The following is a 19,877-nucleotide window of genomic DNA, read 5'->3' as shown; positions in this document are numbered from 1 at the left end:
TTTCTAATGCATTGCAAGCGAGAAACATAGACATTATAAAGGCTGAAAAACTTGTGATAAGATCAATTAAATCATTTGAAATGCTTATAGAGGAAAAGAGTGCATATGAAAATAAGGTTGATGAATTAATTACTTCAGAAACCTTTAAAAATATAGATTTTATACAAAATCATTGATTTGTGGGACTTCCTCGTGAAAAACTTATACAAAGCATTGTAACTAATTTGAAGAAAAGATTGATGGATTGCGAACATTGAAAAACGGGCTGCCAATTTAAAGACATTGATCAATTAAAATTTCTAAATTATTTGGAGCCAGATTATTGGAACGTTGAAGAAGTGATGGTTCCATGGAGAGCAGCTGAAGGACAATTGGTTGCATTTGGTGAAATTTTCAATTATGAAATCAATATTAATGATTATCGTGATTTCATAGAAAATGTACTAAAAGATTTAAAAAATTATACAATTCCTTGCAGCATTAAAAAGGCTAGAGATATTATTAAACCTATTGCAGTCATTTCAGCAGAGGCGGAAAGGGGCTTCTTGCAGATGAATATAATATGTTCAGAGGGCAGAAGTCACCTAACAGTTTCCAATATTACAGTTTCCTGACCATTTGACCCTGATGACTCTGACAATGGAAGGTTGAAGCCTCCTTCGACTCGTTCAGGCCAGAAAATGATCAACAAAATGAGACAGAAGTTTCCAGCAAGGAAACTGACAGATCGTGGATTGACGCCAGAACTAGAAGAACCAGGAAACGTCAATCTGAAGGGAGGCGTCAGGACAAACATTGATTGGAGAGATTGACACGCCTATCCAGGTGATTTAAAGAGGCGTGCTGACTCTCAAGCTTTGCTTGGAAGCAAAGTGTTTGATGAGTCGGAAGAATACATTTGAAGTGGCCTTGTGAGTTATGGACAATTCTGATTAGCCTGACAGGTTCCGGGAAGTCTGCCAAGGACTGGACAACTGTGCTAATTTAATCCTTTTGAATTCGGTTTTGTTTCTGCTTGAATATTTTGAATTTTGAAACCTTGTCTTCTCATCTATGAATATAGGTGAGACATAACATATATATATATATATATATATATATATATATATATATATATATATATATATATATATATATATATATATATATATATATATATAATAGCAATATAGCTTTTTATTATTTAAACATTAAAGACACGACATAATAAACTACCTTTTGTTTTGGTATATCTTTTTAAATACTTATTAGGGCAAAGAAGTGATGTTGAGTTGGCTTCGCCCAGCCCTCTGCAGCCCTCCCCGTAGCTCCCCAGGCCTTGCCCAGCCCTCTCCGTAGTTCCCCAGGCCTCGCCGAGCCCTCCCCGTAGCTCCTCGTAGCTGCCATGCCTCACCTTGCTTTCTCCAGGGTTCCCCAGGCCTTGGAAACTGGCAAAAACACTTGCAAAGCAACTGGCCACTAAGTGAGGACTTGGCCATTAAGCGAGGACCACTTAAATTTGGTTTGCCTTTCACATAGCCATCTGCCCAGGCCTCTCCAGGGCTCCCCAGGCCTCGAAACTGGCAAAAAAACACTTGCAAAGCAACTGGCCACTAAGCAAGGACCTGGTCATTAAGCGAGGACCACTTAAATTTGGTTTACCAGTCACACGGCCACCTGCCCGGGCCTCTCCAGTCACATGACCACCTAGCCATGCCCACCCCAGTCACATGACCACCTAGCCATGCCCAGTCAACAAGCCACACCCACCCCACTCACATGACCACAAAGCCACACCCACAAATTAGGCCACGCCCACAGAACCGGTTGTTAAGAAATTTGAATCCCACCCCTGGTTAGAAGCAAGGAAGGGGACAAATTGAAAATCACATTTAATTGCCCACTGGGATGCTTCCAGTTTCATGTGCTACCCTTTAGACTACCAGCTGTCTTCATGCAATTAATCAACAAGGTGCTTCATGAGCACTTCTATAAAGGGCTTCTGGTTTACCTTGACAACATATTGATCTATACTGAAACAAAAGCAAAGCACATAAAGTTAGGATCCTAAACAAACTCCACACAGCAAAGCTGTATGCTAAACTAGTCAGAGTGCAAATTTCATAAAAAAAAATAGACTATCTGTGCTATCGCATCTCCCACGAAGGGGTGGAATTGGACCCAGAAAAAGTGCAAGCTTACTCAATTGGGATCTGCCATGCACAAGGTGGCAGCTACAGAGTTTTATAGGTTTTGCCAATTTCTACAGGCAGTTTATCCCAGTGTTTGCCCAAATTGCTCTCCTCATCACCATTTTACTGAAGACAACATGGGAACAAACCCAGGCTGGGGCAGCCCGTAAAGTGGAATGCCAAGAGGCATTTGAAAAGCTAAACAGTCTTTTTGCTGCTGAGCTGGTATTAAAGCACCTGGACCCACAAAAACCCTTCATGATCCAAGCAGACACCAGTGATGTAGTAGTTGAGACTGTCCTTCTCCAGGAAAACAAGCAGGGGCAGTTACAGCCATGAGCTTACACTTCAAAAAAACCTGACAGACATGGAGCAATGGTGGGCAGTTTGGGGAAAGGAGGCTTACGCCATCTGTTGGGCCCTTCTAACTTGGCCCCACCTCTTTCCAGGTTTGGACAGATCATAAAAACCTGGAAGCCCTCAAAGCCCAGCGGAAATTATACTCTAAGCAAGTACACTTGGCCCAATGCTTCAATTTCATCTGCTGATTCCTCCCAGGGGAAAGAACTTTCTGATTGATGCTCTGTCCAGACTGCCACAGTACAATAGCAATAGGCCAGAAATAGTCAAGCCACTGCGCCCAGCTAGTCACTAGAGTGTTGATCCAAGGTTTTAAGCAGGTCCTCATGAATGACAAGTGGTTCCAGAACCATAAGAACTATTGTCTAATGAAAGAGGGCTTACCATGAATGAGGGGAGAGAAGCTGTATGTCCGAGAAAGCCAAAGGCTTAAGCTCATGTAATCTTGCCATGACTCAAAAATGGCTGGCCACTTCAGATTCATGCAAATGCTACACCTGATAAAGAGGTAGCGTTGGTGGCCATCTCCTCAAGAAGGATATTGAGAGCTATGTGGCAAGCCACCATCCTCAAAATAATGAACTTAATAAGGTATATTAAAAAAAGAACAGGGCCCAAGCCATAAACGGTTGGAGATTGGGTGTCCTACTAGGTTCCTGCAATCCTTACAACCCTCTAAAAAGCTGGGATCAAAATTTATAGGACCCTTCCCTAGCCGGCGAATCATAAACCCAGTCACATAGAACTCCAATTGCCAAAACCTCTAAGACAAGTACACCCAGTATTCCACTGCAGCCTCTTAAAGATAGAAATAACTTCACCCCTCAGACCTAGGGCAGCCACACCATCAGAACCTATTATGGTGGAGGATGAGCAACATTTAAAAATAAAATAAATATTTGATTCTAGGAAACATCATGGGGCAACCCAATACCTGGTTGCCTGGAAACACCTCCCACCCTCTGAAAATGAATGGGTCCATAAAAAAACATATTCAAGCCTCTAAAACTATTGAAATGTTTTCACGATATGTACCAGATAAACCTCATTATCTTGATTTGTATCTCTTTTTAGGTGGACCTTGCCTGTTCCTAGGGGTGCAGCATGTCAGATCCCATAGATCCCTATCGGGACACTGCCATTCTGGTAGGGAGGGGGCCCTTGGTACCCCTTTTCTGTTTCTGGCTATCCTGTCACTTTGATGTAGCTGCTTGGGAAAGTGGGGGGAGGGAATTGCTTGCGGCCATCTCTTTTGACTTGCCTTCGAAGAGACAGGGGAAGCAGTGCCTGAGAACAATTTATCACCTTTCTCAGCCCGAGTTCTCATAATAACTTCACACCTGTGGATTGGTTCAGCTCGAACTGGGGGCTTTTCTGTAACATTTAATCTAATAGGTTTTTGAGTGGGAACTTCAGATCCTGCCTTACTTTCCTTGCTATCACTTTCCCTCAATAAAGTTTCTTTTTGAAATAATGCGTGTTTCAAGACTTCTGCTTTCTTGAGGAGACAGGAGAGACAAGTCCTTACACCAGGTAAGAAAAAAATGTCAATGTGATAATTTAAGAACTGACCAGTTGAAGCAATGATGGGAATGAGTCAGCAAGATCTGTGTCTGCTATCCCTTTAAGAGCCTGTGTAGTAAGAGGAGTCCCCGCTAGAGTGTTGGCAGTTCACTGAGTTTCTTCCCTGCTGTAATTGCTGGGTTTTTTTTGACACTGCTTGTAACATATGTATGTATATTATTCCTATATTCCTATTTTAAATAAAAATCATTATTTGATACAAACCACTGTTGGTTGTACTTGCTCCTGGGTTGATACATGTGATAGTCCTGTGTAAAGTCTGACAAAAAGTCCGATGCAAGCCCTCTGTGTTTAATGAGGAAACATTATTCATTAGAACAGGGGTGTCAAATGCAAGGCCCGTGGGCCAGATTCAGCCCATGAGATGCTTATATCTGGGCTGCTGGGCTGCCCTGGAAGCACCAAAGAATCCCCCCCAGCTCTGTTTTTGCTGGCAGAGGGCTATCAAAACAAACTAAAAACAATGCTTTTGCATTGAAGCATGAAAGAAGGGACAGGAAAGGAGAAAAGGAAAGAGGAAAGATAAAAAGAAGGAAAGAGAGCAAGGAAAGAAAAATAAGGAAAGAGGAAGAAGAAAGGAGAATGAAGAGGGAAGAGGGAAGGAAAAAGAAGGAAGGAAGGAAGATTATAATGAGAGTGAGGGAGGGTCTCAGGGAAGTCCTGTGGAAGGATTCCGGCAGTTACCCCAATTAAATCATCAGTCTTGAGCCAAACTCCCAAAATTTCAAGGATTTATTGGAAGTCAACATGTCAGCATGACCTTGGCATAGCCAACTCTGAGACATGTAATTCACTGTCACCCTTGACCCTGCTTTTCACCCCACCCCTACCCTCCAACGAAACACATCCATAGCCAAGAGTCATCAGTCATGCTCTTCAATTAGATTTTTGCATGGCAGAAGCTTCAATCATCTAATCATTTTCTGAAGAAAATATGAATGGAATGTACTTTCAATTCCACACTGCTGCCCGTTCTCCCCCCCCCCCTTCTTTCTGTTGGCAACTATATAGAAAATGTTTTATGAGTTGACATCCTGCCTGAGCACTTGGCCACCATAGGTGGCCCCCCGACACAAGTGACATCAAGCTGGCCTCGTTCACTGTGGCCACACCTACCCCCATCCCTCCAAGGTCAAACACAACCCTGATGCGGCCCTCAATGAAATGGAGTTTGACACCCCTGCTGTCAGCTTTCCAACTAACAAATTCCAAACCAATAAACTCTGAGACAGGCATTTTCTCAAAGTTCCATTTTATTAGAGTAGGCATACTGGCACATTACAGCAAAAGTGGAGTTTCTCCTTCTTGCTCGCAATAAGAAATATAAACAAGTTAGATATAATGAAACATTTTAAGCATTATAGAAGATACAATAGTACTATTTTTATAACTCTGCAAATCTTTAAAAATGGGTCAGAAAATTATGGGAAAAACGGATCAGTCCAAGAATACAAAAACATGGCAATCTTATATAGTTATTTGGATGTGTTTTAAGAATGAACACATATAAGATCATTTACTAGATCAGTAGAAAATATGCCTTGTCTATTAGTCAAATTAAAATCATTATGTATGCATTCATATTTATCCGTCAAATCAATCCACCCCTCCATCCATCCATCCATCCATCCATCCATCCATCCAAAGGAATCAGTTAAATATAATATAGTGAACCATTATTAATAGAATTACTGCTATTATTGTATTAGTATTTATGGTTCATCACACAATCAGCCAGATGTTCAAACTGGATTTGGCATATTTGTCTACTTATTGATTTCTTCCCAAGGAATTGGAATAGAGACAGATGTGATTATTTGATGGTGTTACAGGATTGCAGGATGTAAGCTGTTCCGAGTAAAACTGCCTTTTGCAATTGACTGATGGTGAATTTCTCAATGCCAATGGTGTTCAAGTGGTGTTCCAGTAGTTTTGTGAAGTGCATATTACTATTTGTAATACCTTTACTTTCTTTTGCTACAGTCATTCTATTTCTAGCTGCAGGTTTTTGTATTGTTATCTTCTACAATTTTTTCTATTTTCTTTCATTATAATTATTATTTTGTTTTGTTTTATATTTTTGTTTTATACAAAATTTTATTGATTAAACATTAAACATTAAAAACACTGAACACAGTACGACTTTCCTGGCAATTATTTTCCCATACATACTACAACATAGAACCACGTACAACAGTCGATCTTCTACTTATCTTACATTACTAAGTTGGTGCTAATAACATATTAACATTTTCATTTCTATTTATATTCATATTTACAGCATGACTTCCTTTCAACATTCTTTTTATATAACTATTTTATGCATTATATTTCATCAACTTTAGTCTAAATGTCTTCCACCTTCAGTCCTATATACAATCAGAATTTTTGTTCTGACCTCTTTTCCTTGATTCCAACCATTTATACATTTTGTTCCAGACTTCATAGTATTCTGTCTCACCCTTATCTTTAATTTTAATATTAGTCAGTCTGTCCATGTCTGCACAGACCAATATTTTTTTTATTATTTCACTTTTGGCAGGGGTATTTCCATCCTTCCAATTTTGGGCATAAACCAATCTTGCAGCAGTTATAACATGTAACATTAAAAATATTGTTGCTTTACTACAGTATATTTTTCTTCTACAATTCCCAATAGGAACACTTCTGAACTTTATTTTTTGGCAAAGCATCTCTTCCATCCATTCCTTTATCTGCCACCATTTTTTTGTGCTTTTGTACATGACCACCACATGTGATAGTATATTCCTAGCATTTTGTTGCATTTCCAACATTGCAGTGATACATTTTTACTCATTTTTGTCAATCTTATTAGAGGAAGGTGCCACCTATAAAATATTTTGTATGAAGTGGCCAGGGTTAGTTTTCTATTTCTTTCCCATATTGTTTGCCATTTGTCCAATTCCATGTTGTAACCAAATTTTTTGGCCCGTATTACCATTACTTCTTTCACTTGTTCCTCCTCCATTTTATATTCCAATATGTATTTATCTTGATTGCTTTTTCATCTGTTCCTAGTAATATTTTATTTAATGTTGTCAATTCTCTCTATATACCCCATTCATTTTTGTCCTTCTTGTAGTGTGATTGGATTTGTAAGTATGCCCACCATTCCAATTGTACCTCTTCTTCTTTTAATTCTTGTCTGGATTTTAGTTTCTCTTTTTCATTTAGTATATCTTTATATGAAATAACTTTCCCCAAATTAATGAAGTTTGGATGCACTAACATTTCTAATGTGGAGAGCCATGCTGGTATTTCTATATAATTCTGTTGTTTGATTTTTATCCATACCCTAAGCAGAGCTTGCTTTATATGATACCTTTGGAAGTACTGGTAAGCTTTGTATTTTTCATACCACAAAAATGCGTGCCACCCTAATTGTAAATCATGACCTTCCAATATTAATAGCCTCCTATTTTTTAGTTTTAGCCACTCTCGCACCCAAGTAAGTGTAGCACCTTGGTAATACAGCTCACAGTCGGGCAGGTCAACCCCCACTCTTTCTTTGGCTTCTTGCAATAATTGTAATTTAAGTTTTGGTTTCCTCCCTTGCCAAATAAATTTCAATATTATCTTATTCAAATTTTCAAAATATTTTTTCTCTAATTTTACAGGGATATTTTGGAAAAGAAAGTATTTTTGGTAAGATGTTCATTTTTATTGCTGCAATTCTCCCCATAAAGGAAAGTTGCAAGTTTTTCCTTCTCTCTAAATCTGTCTTTATTTGTATATTTAAATTGATATAGTTGTCCTCCTTAATTGTTGTGCATTTTGCTGTTAGCTGTATTCCTAAATATTTCACTTTCTTCACTATTTGAATGTTTATTTTCTCAACCAAATCCTTTTTCTGTATGTTTGACATATTTTTAACTATCATTTTGGTTTTGTCCTTATTTATTTTTAATCCAGCTACTTCCCCATACTCTTCCAGTACTTCCATAAGCCTTGCATCCAATTATAATGGCTCCTCTATAATAAACACAAGGTTGTCTGCAAACACTTACAGTTTATAGATTTCCTTCTTGATGTTTAATCTGGTTATCTTTTCGAATCATTCTTGTCAGTACCTCTAGAGCAGGGGTAGGATTCTACAGATTCACACCTATTCGCTAGAACTGGTCGTTAACATTCTAAGCAGTTTGGAGAACCAGTTGTTAGAAGAAATTACTGGCCTAATTCTGTAAGGAAGGCAGGAAGGAAACATTCTGGTGTTGCTTACAGAAACTGCCTCTCCATTGACTCTTATTACATTCTTGGCAGGACTAGACTTCCTGTCTCTGGAACTTCTCTGGAGTTTTTTTCCCTCCTTTGCTGGTACTTTGCTTGTGTGGAGTGACCATTCAAAGTTACAATGACACTGAAAAAAGTGACTTATGACAGTTTTTCACACTTACGGCTGTTGCAGCATCCCCACAGTCATGAAAGGCCAGATGAGGAGATGTGTCCCTCGATGTGAGTGATGTTGACTTGGCCATGCCCAGCCAGTCACATGACCACCAAGCCATACCCACCAACTAAGCCATGCCCACAGAACCGGTTGTTAAAAAATTTGAATCCCACCCCTGCTCTAGAGTTAATATAAACAGTAGTGGTGATAATGGACACCTTTTTCTTATGCCTTTCTTGATTTGGAAGCTTTGTGTCATTTCTCCATTAACTATGACTCCAGCCTCTTGTTTAGCATAAATCACCCTGAATATACAATATTTATAAAATTATTATTTTGCTTTTGTTGTGCATTAGTTTTGATATTTTGTTCCTCACTCAGTGTTGCAACTGTGAGATAGGTAGCTATATATCAATATGAGAAAAATAAATAAAAGATATGCATAGATAATTTACTTACATTTAGTGCTACTGATATCTCTTCTGTAGCTTCTTGAATATTTTCTGTTGCCTTGATTTTTGATTCCAGTTCATTCAACCATTTGTTTTCAATATCCAAATACAACAGAAGCTCATGCCAACATGCCCATACCTCCTGATAAATTAGTTTACAAAAAATAAACAATTAAAACTGTTTTTTAAAAACAACCTAAAAGATATTTTAGTGTTCCAAACAGTGAAAAGTCATGAATCTACCATTTGCACTAGTTTACCTGGACAAATAATGTTACAAAATCTCTTCTACGACAAAAAAAGAAAACAACATTGACTGCCAATTAACGAATTCTCATAATTAAATATTTGCAAGAGTTTTAAAAAGAGAGTTCTTTTACATCTAACCCATTCTTTTCTATAGAGGTTTTTGGCAGACTTGCTTATAGGCAGTCATTGCTTAATTACTCTAATTGGAACCTGCAATGCTAGTCATGGATGATTAATAACTGATAAATATATATGCATATATTAGTTTGACAATGTGAAAATTGATATAAACTGGGAGTAATGACTACAAAAGGATAGCACAAAAGATTAGTAACCAACTGACACACTGTAGGCATATAAAATAGAAGATGGTTTTATTAGAAGATGTTTTGTTTGTATATGTTTGTTGTAAAAAATAAAAACTTTTTATAAAAAAAAATAATTGGAAGCAGCAATGCTAAGTGAAATGGTCATTAAGTGGAAACATTACTACAATTATACTTTTGGCTGGAAAGAAACCTGATTTCACACCTTTAGTTTTTGTTCGCTTCCTAACCAATCTTCTGCCCATTGGAATCCTTGAATGGATGATTACTGTCTTGTACACAATGAAAGAAGTACAATTGACCATAAATCTAATGCTATGAGCCATGAACACTATGCAAACAACTTACAATATTCTTTTGAATGCCCCTCCTCTCCAAACTTCCCTCTGCAGGGAGGGAGGAGAAAAGCAAACAAATTGGACTCTCATTTGTCAGAAATGGTGTAGGGTCTACTGCTTGAGCAGTGGGTTGGACTACATGAACTACAAGGTCCCTTCCAACTCTGATTATCTATCTGTTTATCTGTTAAATTCTGTTGGCAACCTCTCCTTTTACATGACCCTTTCCTATTGCTGGCTTTTTGCTAAGCAGTATCAATACTCTTCTTGAAAACAAATACCAATGATAAATGCATGGGAGGTTAAAATACATTTACAGATATTCCTCAACTTATTACCATTAATTTACAAAATTTTGAAGTTACAATGGCACTGAAAAAAGTGACTAACAACCAGTCTTCACACTTACAACAGTCATAGCAAAGCAGCTGAGGTTGAAAAAGCAGGAAATAAAGGACAGGTAAGATCCCGGGCAGGCAGGTGGGCCAAACAGCAGCAGTCACAGAACCGGTTTGGTCTCTGCTGCTCCTCAGAGCTACTGGTTCTATAGAGCCAGGCAGAACCAGCAGCATCCCACCCTTGCTCTTTGTAGTTTAATATTTTCCAAAAAAGAAGCTCAGATCAAACTCTGAAAGTTTTATTAGCTCCATATTAATTTTCTCAAATTAACGAAGAGTAGGATATTGTCAGAGGAAGAAAAAACCTAGAAACATTCTTATTTTAGTTTTAAGAAAGAACCAACCTCCAGTGTTTTGCATTTCCCATTTAGCCTGCTGCACAGTCGCTGATAATTCTTAGTTAAAATGTCAAGTTCTTTTTTTAAACCTTCATGAGCTGCAGGTGGAGCTCTTGCTATAAAATTGTTCACAGAATCAGTGAGAAGTTTTACTTTCATCTCTTTCTGTTGGGCCTCTTCTTTTGCTCTCTGCAAACACAGAAATGTAGAAGAAATATTATGCCAATAAAATATTATACAAATAAAAAGGCAACAGCTAGGATTTAAAAGAAATGCAGTCTACTCTCCTGAATTTGCATGACATTACTTGTGTTAAGAATGTGAATAATAATATAGAAATTTTTATTTAATCAATAGCAAAAACATGAAAATCAATAAAGCATGAAGCATTTTTTTGGTATAAACTTTTTTCTACTGTTGAAAGGCTTTTTAAAATGCCTTTCTCCTAAGGATTCGGTTTTCCTGCTGGGAGTGCTCCAGTACAAGGACACAGACAGACACAACTGCTTGGAAGCTGGTTTATTCTTCAGGAAGGCAAGAGATAGCAAGAAGTCTGCGTTCCTGGGGCTAGCCATCTTTGTATAATAAACTCCTGATTTTTATACCTTTTCTCCTTTTGTGTGTGAGTGCTTGTGTTTGTATTTCTTAATGTTTTAAATCTTGTCAGGGGGTTGTCTTCATTTCCGCCAGAGGGTAAACTCTGCGGGGTGGTTTGATTGGATTATCAGTTTCATCCTAATGTTTTCTTATATTTGTTTGGTGGCAATCTCCTGTCTGCTATGGAATTTATTTCGTGTCTTTTGTCTATTTGTTTTGCTGATTTGGCATGACCTTTTGTTTGTAAGGGATTTCTTTTTCTTGTTTCCCTAGCTTTCTTAATTACTTGGCTTTTGTCTAGGGGGCTTCTTTCAATACCTTTTATCAAATCTCTTTTCCTATGCAAGTTTGTTTTATGGCTGGCCTGATGTTCCCTTTGGCTTTTCCTGTTTGGGTATCACCACTGTCCTCATGAAGTTCCCTTTCCACAATCCTTCATTATTTTTTTTAAAGGGTGGTCTCTGATTGAATGTCTGGGTATACTTGTTATTTGTGATCAATCTGGATCATTATCATAGCTGCCTGTCTCCCCCTTTAGTTTTCTCTTCTGAGAGGGGATACAGGCCTTTAGGCAGCTAAGGCAGGGTGGTATGCATCGACAGGGGCAACACATGAGGGCTCCAAAGACACAAATGGTGACTGTGGTTGTTATAAGGATTTTGAGCCAATGGAAATCTGGCATCCATGAGAAGAGCCATGAAAAGTCCAGGAATGATTGCTCCTGACCAATATTCTGAGATAGCTCTTTCAGGTGGTGGATGTCCCTCCCTACGAGTTCTGAAGTTTCGTCCAGATTGAGGCAACACATCCCTTGGAATGTTTCGCAGCCATAGTTATGCTTCAAGAGAAGGAAGCCTATTGCTGCCCAATTCCCCAAGGTGGCTTCTCTGACCTCCCTCAGTTCTCTGTTAAGGGCATCCAGGGCATGGGAGGTCGAATTCAAGCTTTTTTTCCAGGGTACATGCTAGTCTATTCAAATTTTTAGAATTTCGCACTGCCAATCCAGGTACCCCTACCAAGGATATTGCCAATGAGATGTATTCTGTTTTTTGTGGGAAGGGAGACTTTGGAATCACAGTCTGAGTCTAGGGTTTGGAAGGCTCTCCTGTGTCATCTCTGTAAGGATAGCATAAGCATGGTTAACCTTCCCAAGGTGCAGGGGCCATTTGTGGCATTTGCAGGAAGGTATGAGTAGGCTTTTAAGCCACAAAAGAAAAACCATCCTGGTTGGAGCTTCAGGTAACTATATGAAAATGATATGGTCTCTGTATAGTTGCATTTTAGTTCTGTGTTGCTAAGACTGGTGCATTCTGTGACCCTAGGTGTGCTGCACCCAGTGACATTATGATTTCCCTCCTGCTAAGCAAAAGTTCTCTTGCTAAACATTCCCATATGTTTTCCTTTCTCTGGGATAAGCTTTGGTTCCAGGAACGCAGTTTCTTGTGTTACAAATGTTACAATTATTACAGATAATAATACATAGAATATATTGCATTTCATGTTCCCCATTGCTAGATTTCTTTTCTTCCCTTCCTCCCCCCTCCTCTCTCTTTTTTTTTAATAGCAATATAAAAAAATGTAAAAGGTCAAGTATCAAAAAATTATGAGTAAGGTATGGTTAAAGTCCTTTCTGTTAAAAAAAATACAATGAAAAAAGGTTTTTTTAAAAAAAAGAAAAAATGGAGAAGGTGAGACAGAAAATTAAAAAAACAATAGTTTATAACTCAGCACCCGGGAGTCCAGTTTTGTGTAATGCAACATTTGCACTTGGTTCCTCATAGTGGTGTGGTTCAACAGTGTTGAAGAATGCTGCAAGCGTCCATTGATCTGTGTCCCGATCTTTCTTGAGTTTGATGGGTGGGATTGATTGTGGTGGAGTTTGGCTATGGTCTATGACTGCTGGCTTTGCATGTGTCCAATGTAGCCAAGAGTCTCGTTCTGCAAACCTTTATGGCGGTGTGTGTAGTCAGTAAAACTTGGTAGGGTCCTTTCCACCTGGGTTGTAGAGAGGAGGTTCTGGTGAAGAACTTGATCCATACCCAATCTCCTGGCTCATATGGATGCAGGGCTTCTTCCAGGGGTAAGGTCTGTGTCAGCGCACTCTGGGTCCAGAGGGTCTGTAGTCTCTTTTGCAGGGCTGTAAGATAAGAAGAGAGAACCCTATCCCCCCTATCTAAGCAAAGGGAATGAGGATCTAGGCTGAGAATCAGGATCTTAGTAGGGTATGGGGTGTGTGTGTGTGACCAAAAAGGATCTCAAAGGGGGGAAATACCTATATCTTGTCTTGGTCTTGTTGTGAAATAAAAGAGGGCAATTGAGAGCACTTGTGGCCAGGAGAGGTGTGTCTCCTGACAGAGTTTGCCCAGTAGGGTCTTCACCTCTTTGTTTGCTCTCTCCATGGCTCCTTTAAGTAGTCCCACTTCTGATGTATCCCATCCCCATAAGGAGGGTGGCAGGCTTTTTAAATCTTCATGAAGCCCTGTGTTGCTGGTTATCAGCATGATTGTCTTGTGTGTGCCTTTTCCTGGGATTTCCAATTGCAGCCCCTGTTTGCCACATATTATGGTAGCTCCCATTTTATATAGGAGATCCCTTCCTAGTAGAGACAGTGGGGACTGGGGGCGAATAGTAAATGCATGGTCTACTGTGAAAGGTCCTAGTTCTACTGGTACATTGTGGGTAAATTCTACAGAGATTATCCCCCCCCCTCCCATTATGCTATCCCGAGCCCCTTCAGCCACTGAAGCTTTATATGGTGGTTCAGTAATGAGGAGGTGGCTCCAGTATCAACTAAGCAATTGTATTTCTTTCCTCCTATAAGAATGGTTACAATGGGTTCCCCTTCTGGGCCGTTTTCTAGGGGGATAGCCAGCCCTATTAAAGATAGCCATGAATTCAGTGCTTTCATTGTCATGTTCTAGTCAAGAAGGGGGTAAATCTTGTTCTCTCCTTTGCTCCCATTGATGTCTATTGTTATTATTTATTGGAGGAAAGGGAGCACTGGGTGGTGCCTGGTGACTGAAACTTTGTTGCTCAGTGTAATGGACTGGATTATTGGCTGGCCTCATGTTCCTAGGTGGTGGGTGATACCGGTTGCAGGAGGGGTGTTGCCTACATTGCCTGCTGAAATGACCTTCCTGTCTGCACCTATAACAATGCTGACATTTGCCTTGCGACCATCCTGCTTTATCGCAATGCTAGCATTTCTTTGAATTATAGGGGGTTTTACCTGGCGTTTGTCTGGCATCATGTTTCATTACAGCAAACATTTTTAAGTCTTCCTGTCTTTCTATTCGTCTCTTTCTATCTTTCTCTTCCTCTTTCAATTTGTCTCTTTTGATCATAGACAAAGTTAGCAATCCTGCGCAGCTCTGCTATGTCTAAGGTTGGCCAGTTAGAGATGAAGCGGTGGAAATGTTCTTTAATATCTAAGGTGGACTGATCCATGAAGGCTAAAGTTAAAATCCTTTGGTCCTTCAGGCAGCTAAGGTCTAGGTGGGCATATGCAGTAGCTGCTTCTGACAGGCAGACCCAAAAGGCATCAGGGTTTTCCTTTTCCCTTTGTGTTGTTTCTTTTGAAATTCAGACTAGTTTAAAAGTTTTTTTTTCTTATTTCCTCTAGAGCTTCTAGTAAATTATCTTTTGCTCTAGTGTATTTGTCCCATTGATTGGTATCATTATAATCCCAGTCAGGGCGATGTATTGGCCCTGCGATGTGGGCTGGGGCTGCCTGACCAGGGATAGTTGGTGGTTTGGCTATTTGGACTGTTTTTTTTTTTTTTTTTTCCCAAACAGTTTTAATAGTTCGTCTTTCATTAGAAAGACTTGTAACAGCTGAGTCATGTCACCCCAGGATGGATTATAGCTGTCTATGATAGATTTCAGGGTTTTAATAACTGTTTGAGGATCAGCCCTGAAAGCTGGGGTATCCTTTGTCCAGATGACTAGGTCAGAGGCAGAGAAGGGAGTGTGGGTAAAACATATTCTAGTTGTCCCCTATTTCTGCCTGGCACTGGCTTGCTTAAAAGGGGAGCCATAATCTGTGCCTCAGTATTCCCTTCCCTGAAATGGGTTTCAGGCTTTTCTTTCTTTCTTTTCTCGGTCAGGTCTTTGGTCCTAACAATTTCAGCCCAGCAGTACCAATAGGGTATTTGGCTGGGCTTAATGCATGTTCTAAGTGCTTTCAGGGTTTTATAATCTAAAGTACCACTATCAGGCCAAATTTGTCTACCCATGTCATCTCACAATAAAGCCCACTTTTTGCTAGCCCACTTTTTGCAAATTCTTTTCACTTCCTTTCTATTCATTCCAGTTAGGACAGGCGCTTGCCTTTCGTCCCAAGCCTCAAGTAATTTATCCAAGGGGGTCTCTTCCATTGCCCTCGAGCTACAACTTCCCATATTCCCTACCTGATGTGGGGATTACTTTGGTTTAGCCGGGCTCCCGCCGTCAGTTTTCAGACAAAAAAGGTCTGGAAAGGACTCCGGTTTCCCTACACACGGAGTACGGGCCCCTTTCTCGTAGGGAAACTCCGCCGTCAGTTTTAAGACCCCCCCCTAAAAACGGGATCTTGGAGGACCGTCTGCCCCCTAGCAGCACGGTACGGGCCCCTTCCTACACTCCGCCGTCAGTTTTCAGATCTCCCTTAAAGGTGGGGATCTGGAAGGACCTGCTCTGCTTTCCAATTTTGTTTGCCAGCAGCCGGTACGGGCCCCTTCTAAATGCACAGGGCTTTACTTGCGGGATGCACTGGGACTATTTATTCTGCTTTCTATTTATTTCCCAACAACAGTTCCTTTCTCAGCCCACTTGGTTTTTCTTACGTCCTTCAGAAGGACTCACACTCTGTGATTACCCCTTGCGTTCCCAAATCCAGCCGGTCACGGCTTGTTGGAGCTAGCAGCTGGCTGGGGTGCGGCTGGCAATCACAGAGGAGGTGAGGTCCCACTGCTTCAGCAGAGAAAACCCACAATCATACACCTGGTACACTCATGCTTCCACTCCCCTCCCTAGTAAGATTATAAATTTGAAGTGGTACTCACCTGCTTTCAAGCAGCTGTTGAGCAGAAAAGCCCAAGGACTCCCTTTACTACCCTTATGCCTTCCGGGCTGGGTCCGTGGATGTTTTCCCTGGACAAAGAAGGTCCATGCCGGCTGGGTTTGGATCTGCGGGCCCGGTCCGGTGGCAGGGTTGGCTGGAAAAACCTTCATGGTCGCCAATTGTTGAAAGGCTTTTTAAAATGCCTTTCTCCTAAGGATTCGGTTTTCCTGCTGGGAGTGCTCCAGTACAAGGACACAGACAGAGACAACTGCTTGGAAGCTGGTTTATTCTTCAGGAAGGCAAGAGATAGCAAGAAGTCTGCGTTCCTGGGGCTAGCCATCTTTGTATAATAAACTCCTGATTTTTATACCTTTTCTCCTTTTGTGTGTGAGTGCTTGTGTTTGTATTTCTTAATGTTTTAAATCCTGTCAGGGGGTTGTCTTCATTTCCGCCAGAGGGTAAACTCTGCGGGGTGGTTTGATTGGATTATCAGTTTCATCCTAATGTTTTCTTATATTTGTTTGGTGGCAATCTCCTGTCTGCTATGGAATTTATTTCGTGTCTTTTGTCTATTTGTTTTGCTGATTTGGCATGACCTGTTGTTTGTAAGGGATTTCTTTTTCTTGTTTCCCTAGCTTTCTTAATTACTTGGCTTTTGTCTAGGGGGCTTCTTTCAATACCTTTTATCAAATCTCTTTTCCTATGCAAGTTTGTTTTATGGCTGGCCTGATGTTCCCTTTGGGCTTTTCCTGTTTGGGTATCACCACTGTCCTCATGAAGTTCCCTTTCCACACTACTTATGGGGATAAAAAGTTGTTACTTTTTATCTCCAACCTGCAAGGAAGTAACAGACAACGGAGAGAAAGCAGAACTGCTTAACTCATTCTTTGCATCGATCTTCACGCAAAAAGAAACTATAGCCCAACCTACCAAAAACATAACTCCAAAAGACAGACTAGAAATAAAAGTTAAAATAAGCAAAATAATAGTAAGAGAACACCTGTCTGATCTTGATGAACACAAATCACCAGGACCTGACAGATTACATCCCAGAGTTTTAAAGGAGCTGGCAGAGGTCATCTCAGAACCACTATACCACATCTTTCAAAAATCCTGGAACACCAGGGAACCACCAGAGGACTGGAAAAAAGCCGATGTGGTTCCTATCTTCAAAAAAGGGAAAAAAAGAGACCCAGAAAACTACAGACCAATCAGCCTAACATCAATACCTGGGAAGATACTGGAAAAGACAATAAAAAACCAGATCTGCCAACATATAGAAACAAGTAAAGTAATAACTAGCAATCAGCATGGGTTTGTTAAAAACAGATCATGCCAAACCAATCTTATTTCATTCTTCAACATCGTGACTAAATTAGCAGGCCAGCAAAATACTGTGGTCATAATATACTTAGATTTCAGCAAGGCATTTGACAAAGTAGACCACAGCCTACTTCTCGGGAAGCTAGAAAAAATGGGATAGATAGAATCACCTCCAGATGGATTCGCAACTGGCTGACAAACCATACTCAATGAGTAGTCCTTAATGGGTTTAAGTCTACAAGGAAGGAAGGAAGCAGTGGGGTGCCACAAGGTTCCATCTTAGGCCTAGTATTCTTCAATATCTTCATTAATGACTTAGATGAGGGAATAGAAGGGGGAGTTACCAAATTTGCAGATGATACTAAGCTGGCAGGAATAACTAATACCCAAGAAGATAGGCTCAAGATCCAGATGGATTTTGACAGACTCAAACACTGGGCCGTATCTAACAAAATGAAATTTAATGTAGAGAAAAGTAAAATCCTACACTTAGGCAAGAAAAACCAGTGGTACTAATATCACTCTATAAATCCTTAGTAAGACCACACCTAGAATACTGCACCCAGTTTTGGTCACCACACTATAAAAAAGATGTCGAGGCTCTCGAAAGTGTGCACAGAAGAGCAACCAGGATGATTAGAGAACTGGAGACTAAAACATATGAAGAACGGTTACAGGAACTGGGCATGGCTAGTTTAGTGAAGAGAAGGACCAGAGGAGACATGATAGCAGTGTTCTAATATTTGAGGGGCTGCCACAGAAAGGAAGGGGTCAAGCTATTTTCTAAAGCACCTGTAGCCCAGACAAGGAATAATGGATGAAAACTGAACAAGGAGAGATTTAACCTGGAAATAAGGAGAAACTTTCTGACAGTGAGAACAATCAACCAGTGGAACAGCTTGCCCTCAGAAGTTGTGGGAGTGTCATCACTTGAGACTTTCAAGAAGGAAATGGTGTAGGGTTTCCTGCTTAGGCAGGGGGTTGGACTAGATGACCTACAAGATCCCTTACAACTCTGATTATCTGTCCTGTCCTGACTACTCAATGGGCTTATAAAACAGGAAAAATAAGCTATTTGAAATAGATATAATATCTGAATTTGGGAAGTTTTTCTTTAATTTCTTGGCAATTAGAAATACTAGATGAATATCTGGTGGACTCAACCCCCCTCTTTCCTTAGGACTTTGCAGTAGCTTATATCTAATTCCTGTTTTTTTCCCTTGCCATATGAACTTAGACATATCCTTCTGCCATTGTTTAAATGTATTATAAGTTGTAACTATTGGTAGCATTTGAAATAAAAAAACATATCTGGTAAAATATACATCTTGATAACAGAGATTCCACCCAATAACGATAAGTGCAGTTTATCCCATCTTTGTAAGTCCTGCTTAATATCCCTCCAAAGATAGATGTAATTGTTTTGAAATAGTTTTATATTTGTATTTGTCAACATAACCCCACATTTTTCATCTTTTTCTCAACCCTAAAACCCAAGTTTTTGTTCAATATATCACAATTCCAAGAAGACATATTCTTGATCAGCATTGTAGTTTTCTGTTTATTTATTTTGAAATCTGTCAAGGCTCCAAACTCATTCAATTTCCTCATCAAATATTCTATATTGTTTTTTGGGTGCTATACAAATATAATCGGATTGTCAGCAAATGCCCTCAATTTATAAACCTTTTTCTTAATATTTATACCTGTCAGCCGGAATTCCAGCATGGATTTTCCACTTGATGCATGTTTGCTATCAGCTGCCATTGTAATGGGGAGGGGGGGCATGGCATTGGGGTTTGGGAAGTGAGCTGATGTGATGAAGGCCCATGTGAACTAAAAGGGAGGTTTGGTCTCAAGAATTATTGCACTGCTGAACAGAGTTGTTTATACCCAGTCAAGGCCAACCATCCTAGAACTCCAGATGGATGAAAACACCTGAAGATGTGCTCCACATGACACTATGCAGGACATGGATTGGACATTCAGCCTGGGTGTTCTGACCAAGGCTTCCCGAGACAGTAACAATCACAAGCTTAGTCCCCCAAACCCTCTTTTTATTTCAACGGATCTGAATTATATTCATTCACAGCCCGTAATGAATCCCAAACAAATTGTGAATAGTCCAACAGAAGTTTACCACAGTCTTTTGGGGATAAGGCTGATAAGCACCCACCTTTATCTCCCTTGAAATGCTGCCAATGACTAAAATGCCAATTAGCTGTACAAAGCCAAACACAACACAAAGTCAACATAGAACTTCAGAGTTTAAACTGATCAGAACAAAGA

At 39.9% G+C, this 19,877-nt stretch overlaps 1 protein-coding gene across 7 annotated transcripts in view; it reads right to left on the bottom strand.

The window, feature by feature from the left end:
* The window catches only part of DMD (dystrophin), a 1,342,375-nt gene that overhangs the window by 909,297 nt on the left and 413,201 nt on the right, over nucleotides 1-19,877 (bottom strand). For all 7 annotated transcript variants that reach the window (XM_087938163.1, XM_087938162.1, XM_087938165.1 and 4 more), the window contains exons 26-27: nucleotides 10,634-10,816; nucleotides 8,986-9,120 (exon numbers count right to left, since the gene is read on the bottom strand). In XM_087938163.1, coding sequence (XP_087794289.1) covers nucleotides 8,986-9,120; nucleotides 10,634-10,816 — 318 coding nt within the window. The remainder of the gene's footprint in view (nucleotides 1-8,985; nucleotides 9,121-10,633; nucleotides 10,817-19,877) is intronic.

This window comes from Pseudonaja textilis, chromosome 8 (genome assembly GCF_049901715.1).
Source record: "Pseudonaja textilis isolate UNSWEBS1 chromosome 8, rPseTex1.2, whole genome shotgun sequence".
NCBI lineage: Eukaryota > Metazoa > Chordata > Lepidosauria > Squamata > Elapidae > Pseudonaja > Pseudonaja textilis.
This window is presented reverse-complemented; position numbering and strand designations above follow the sequence as displayed.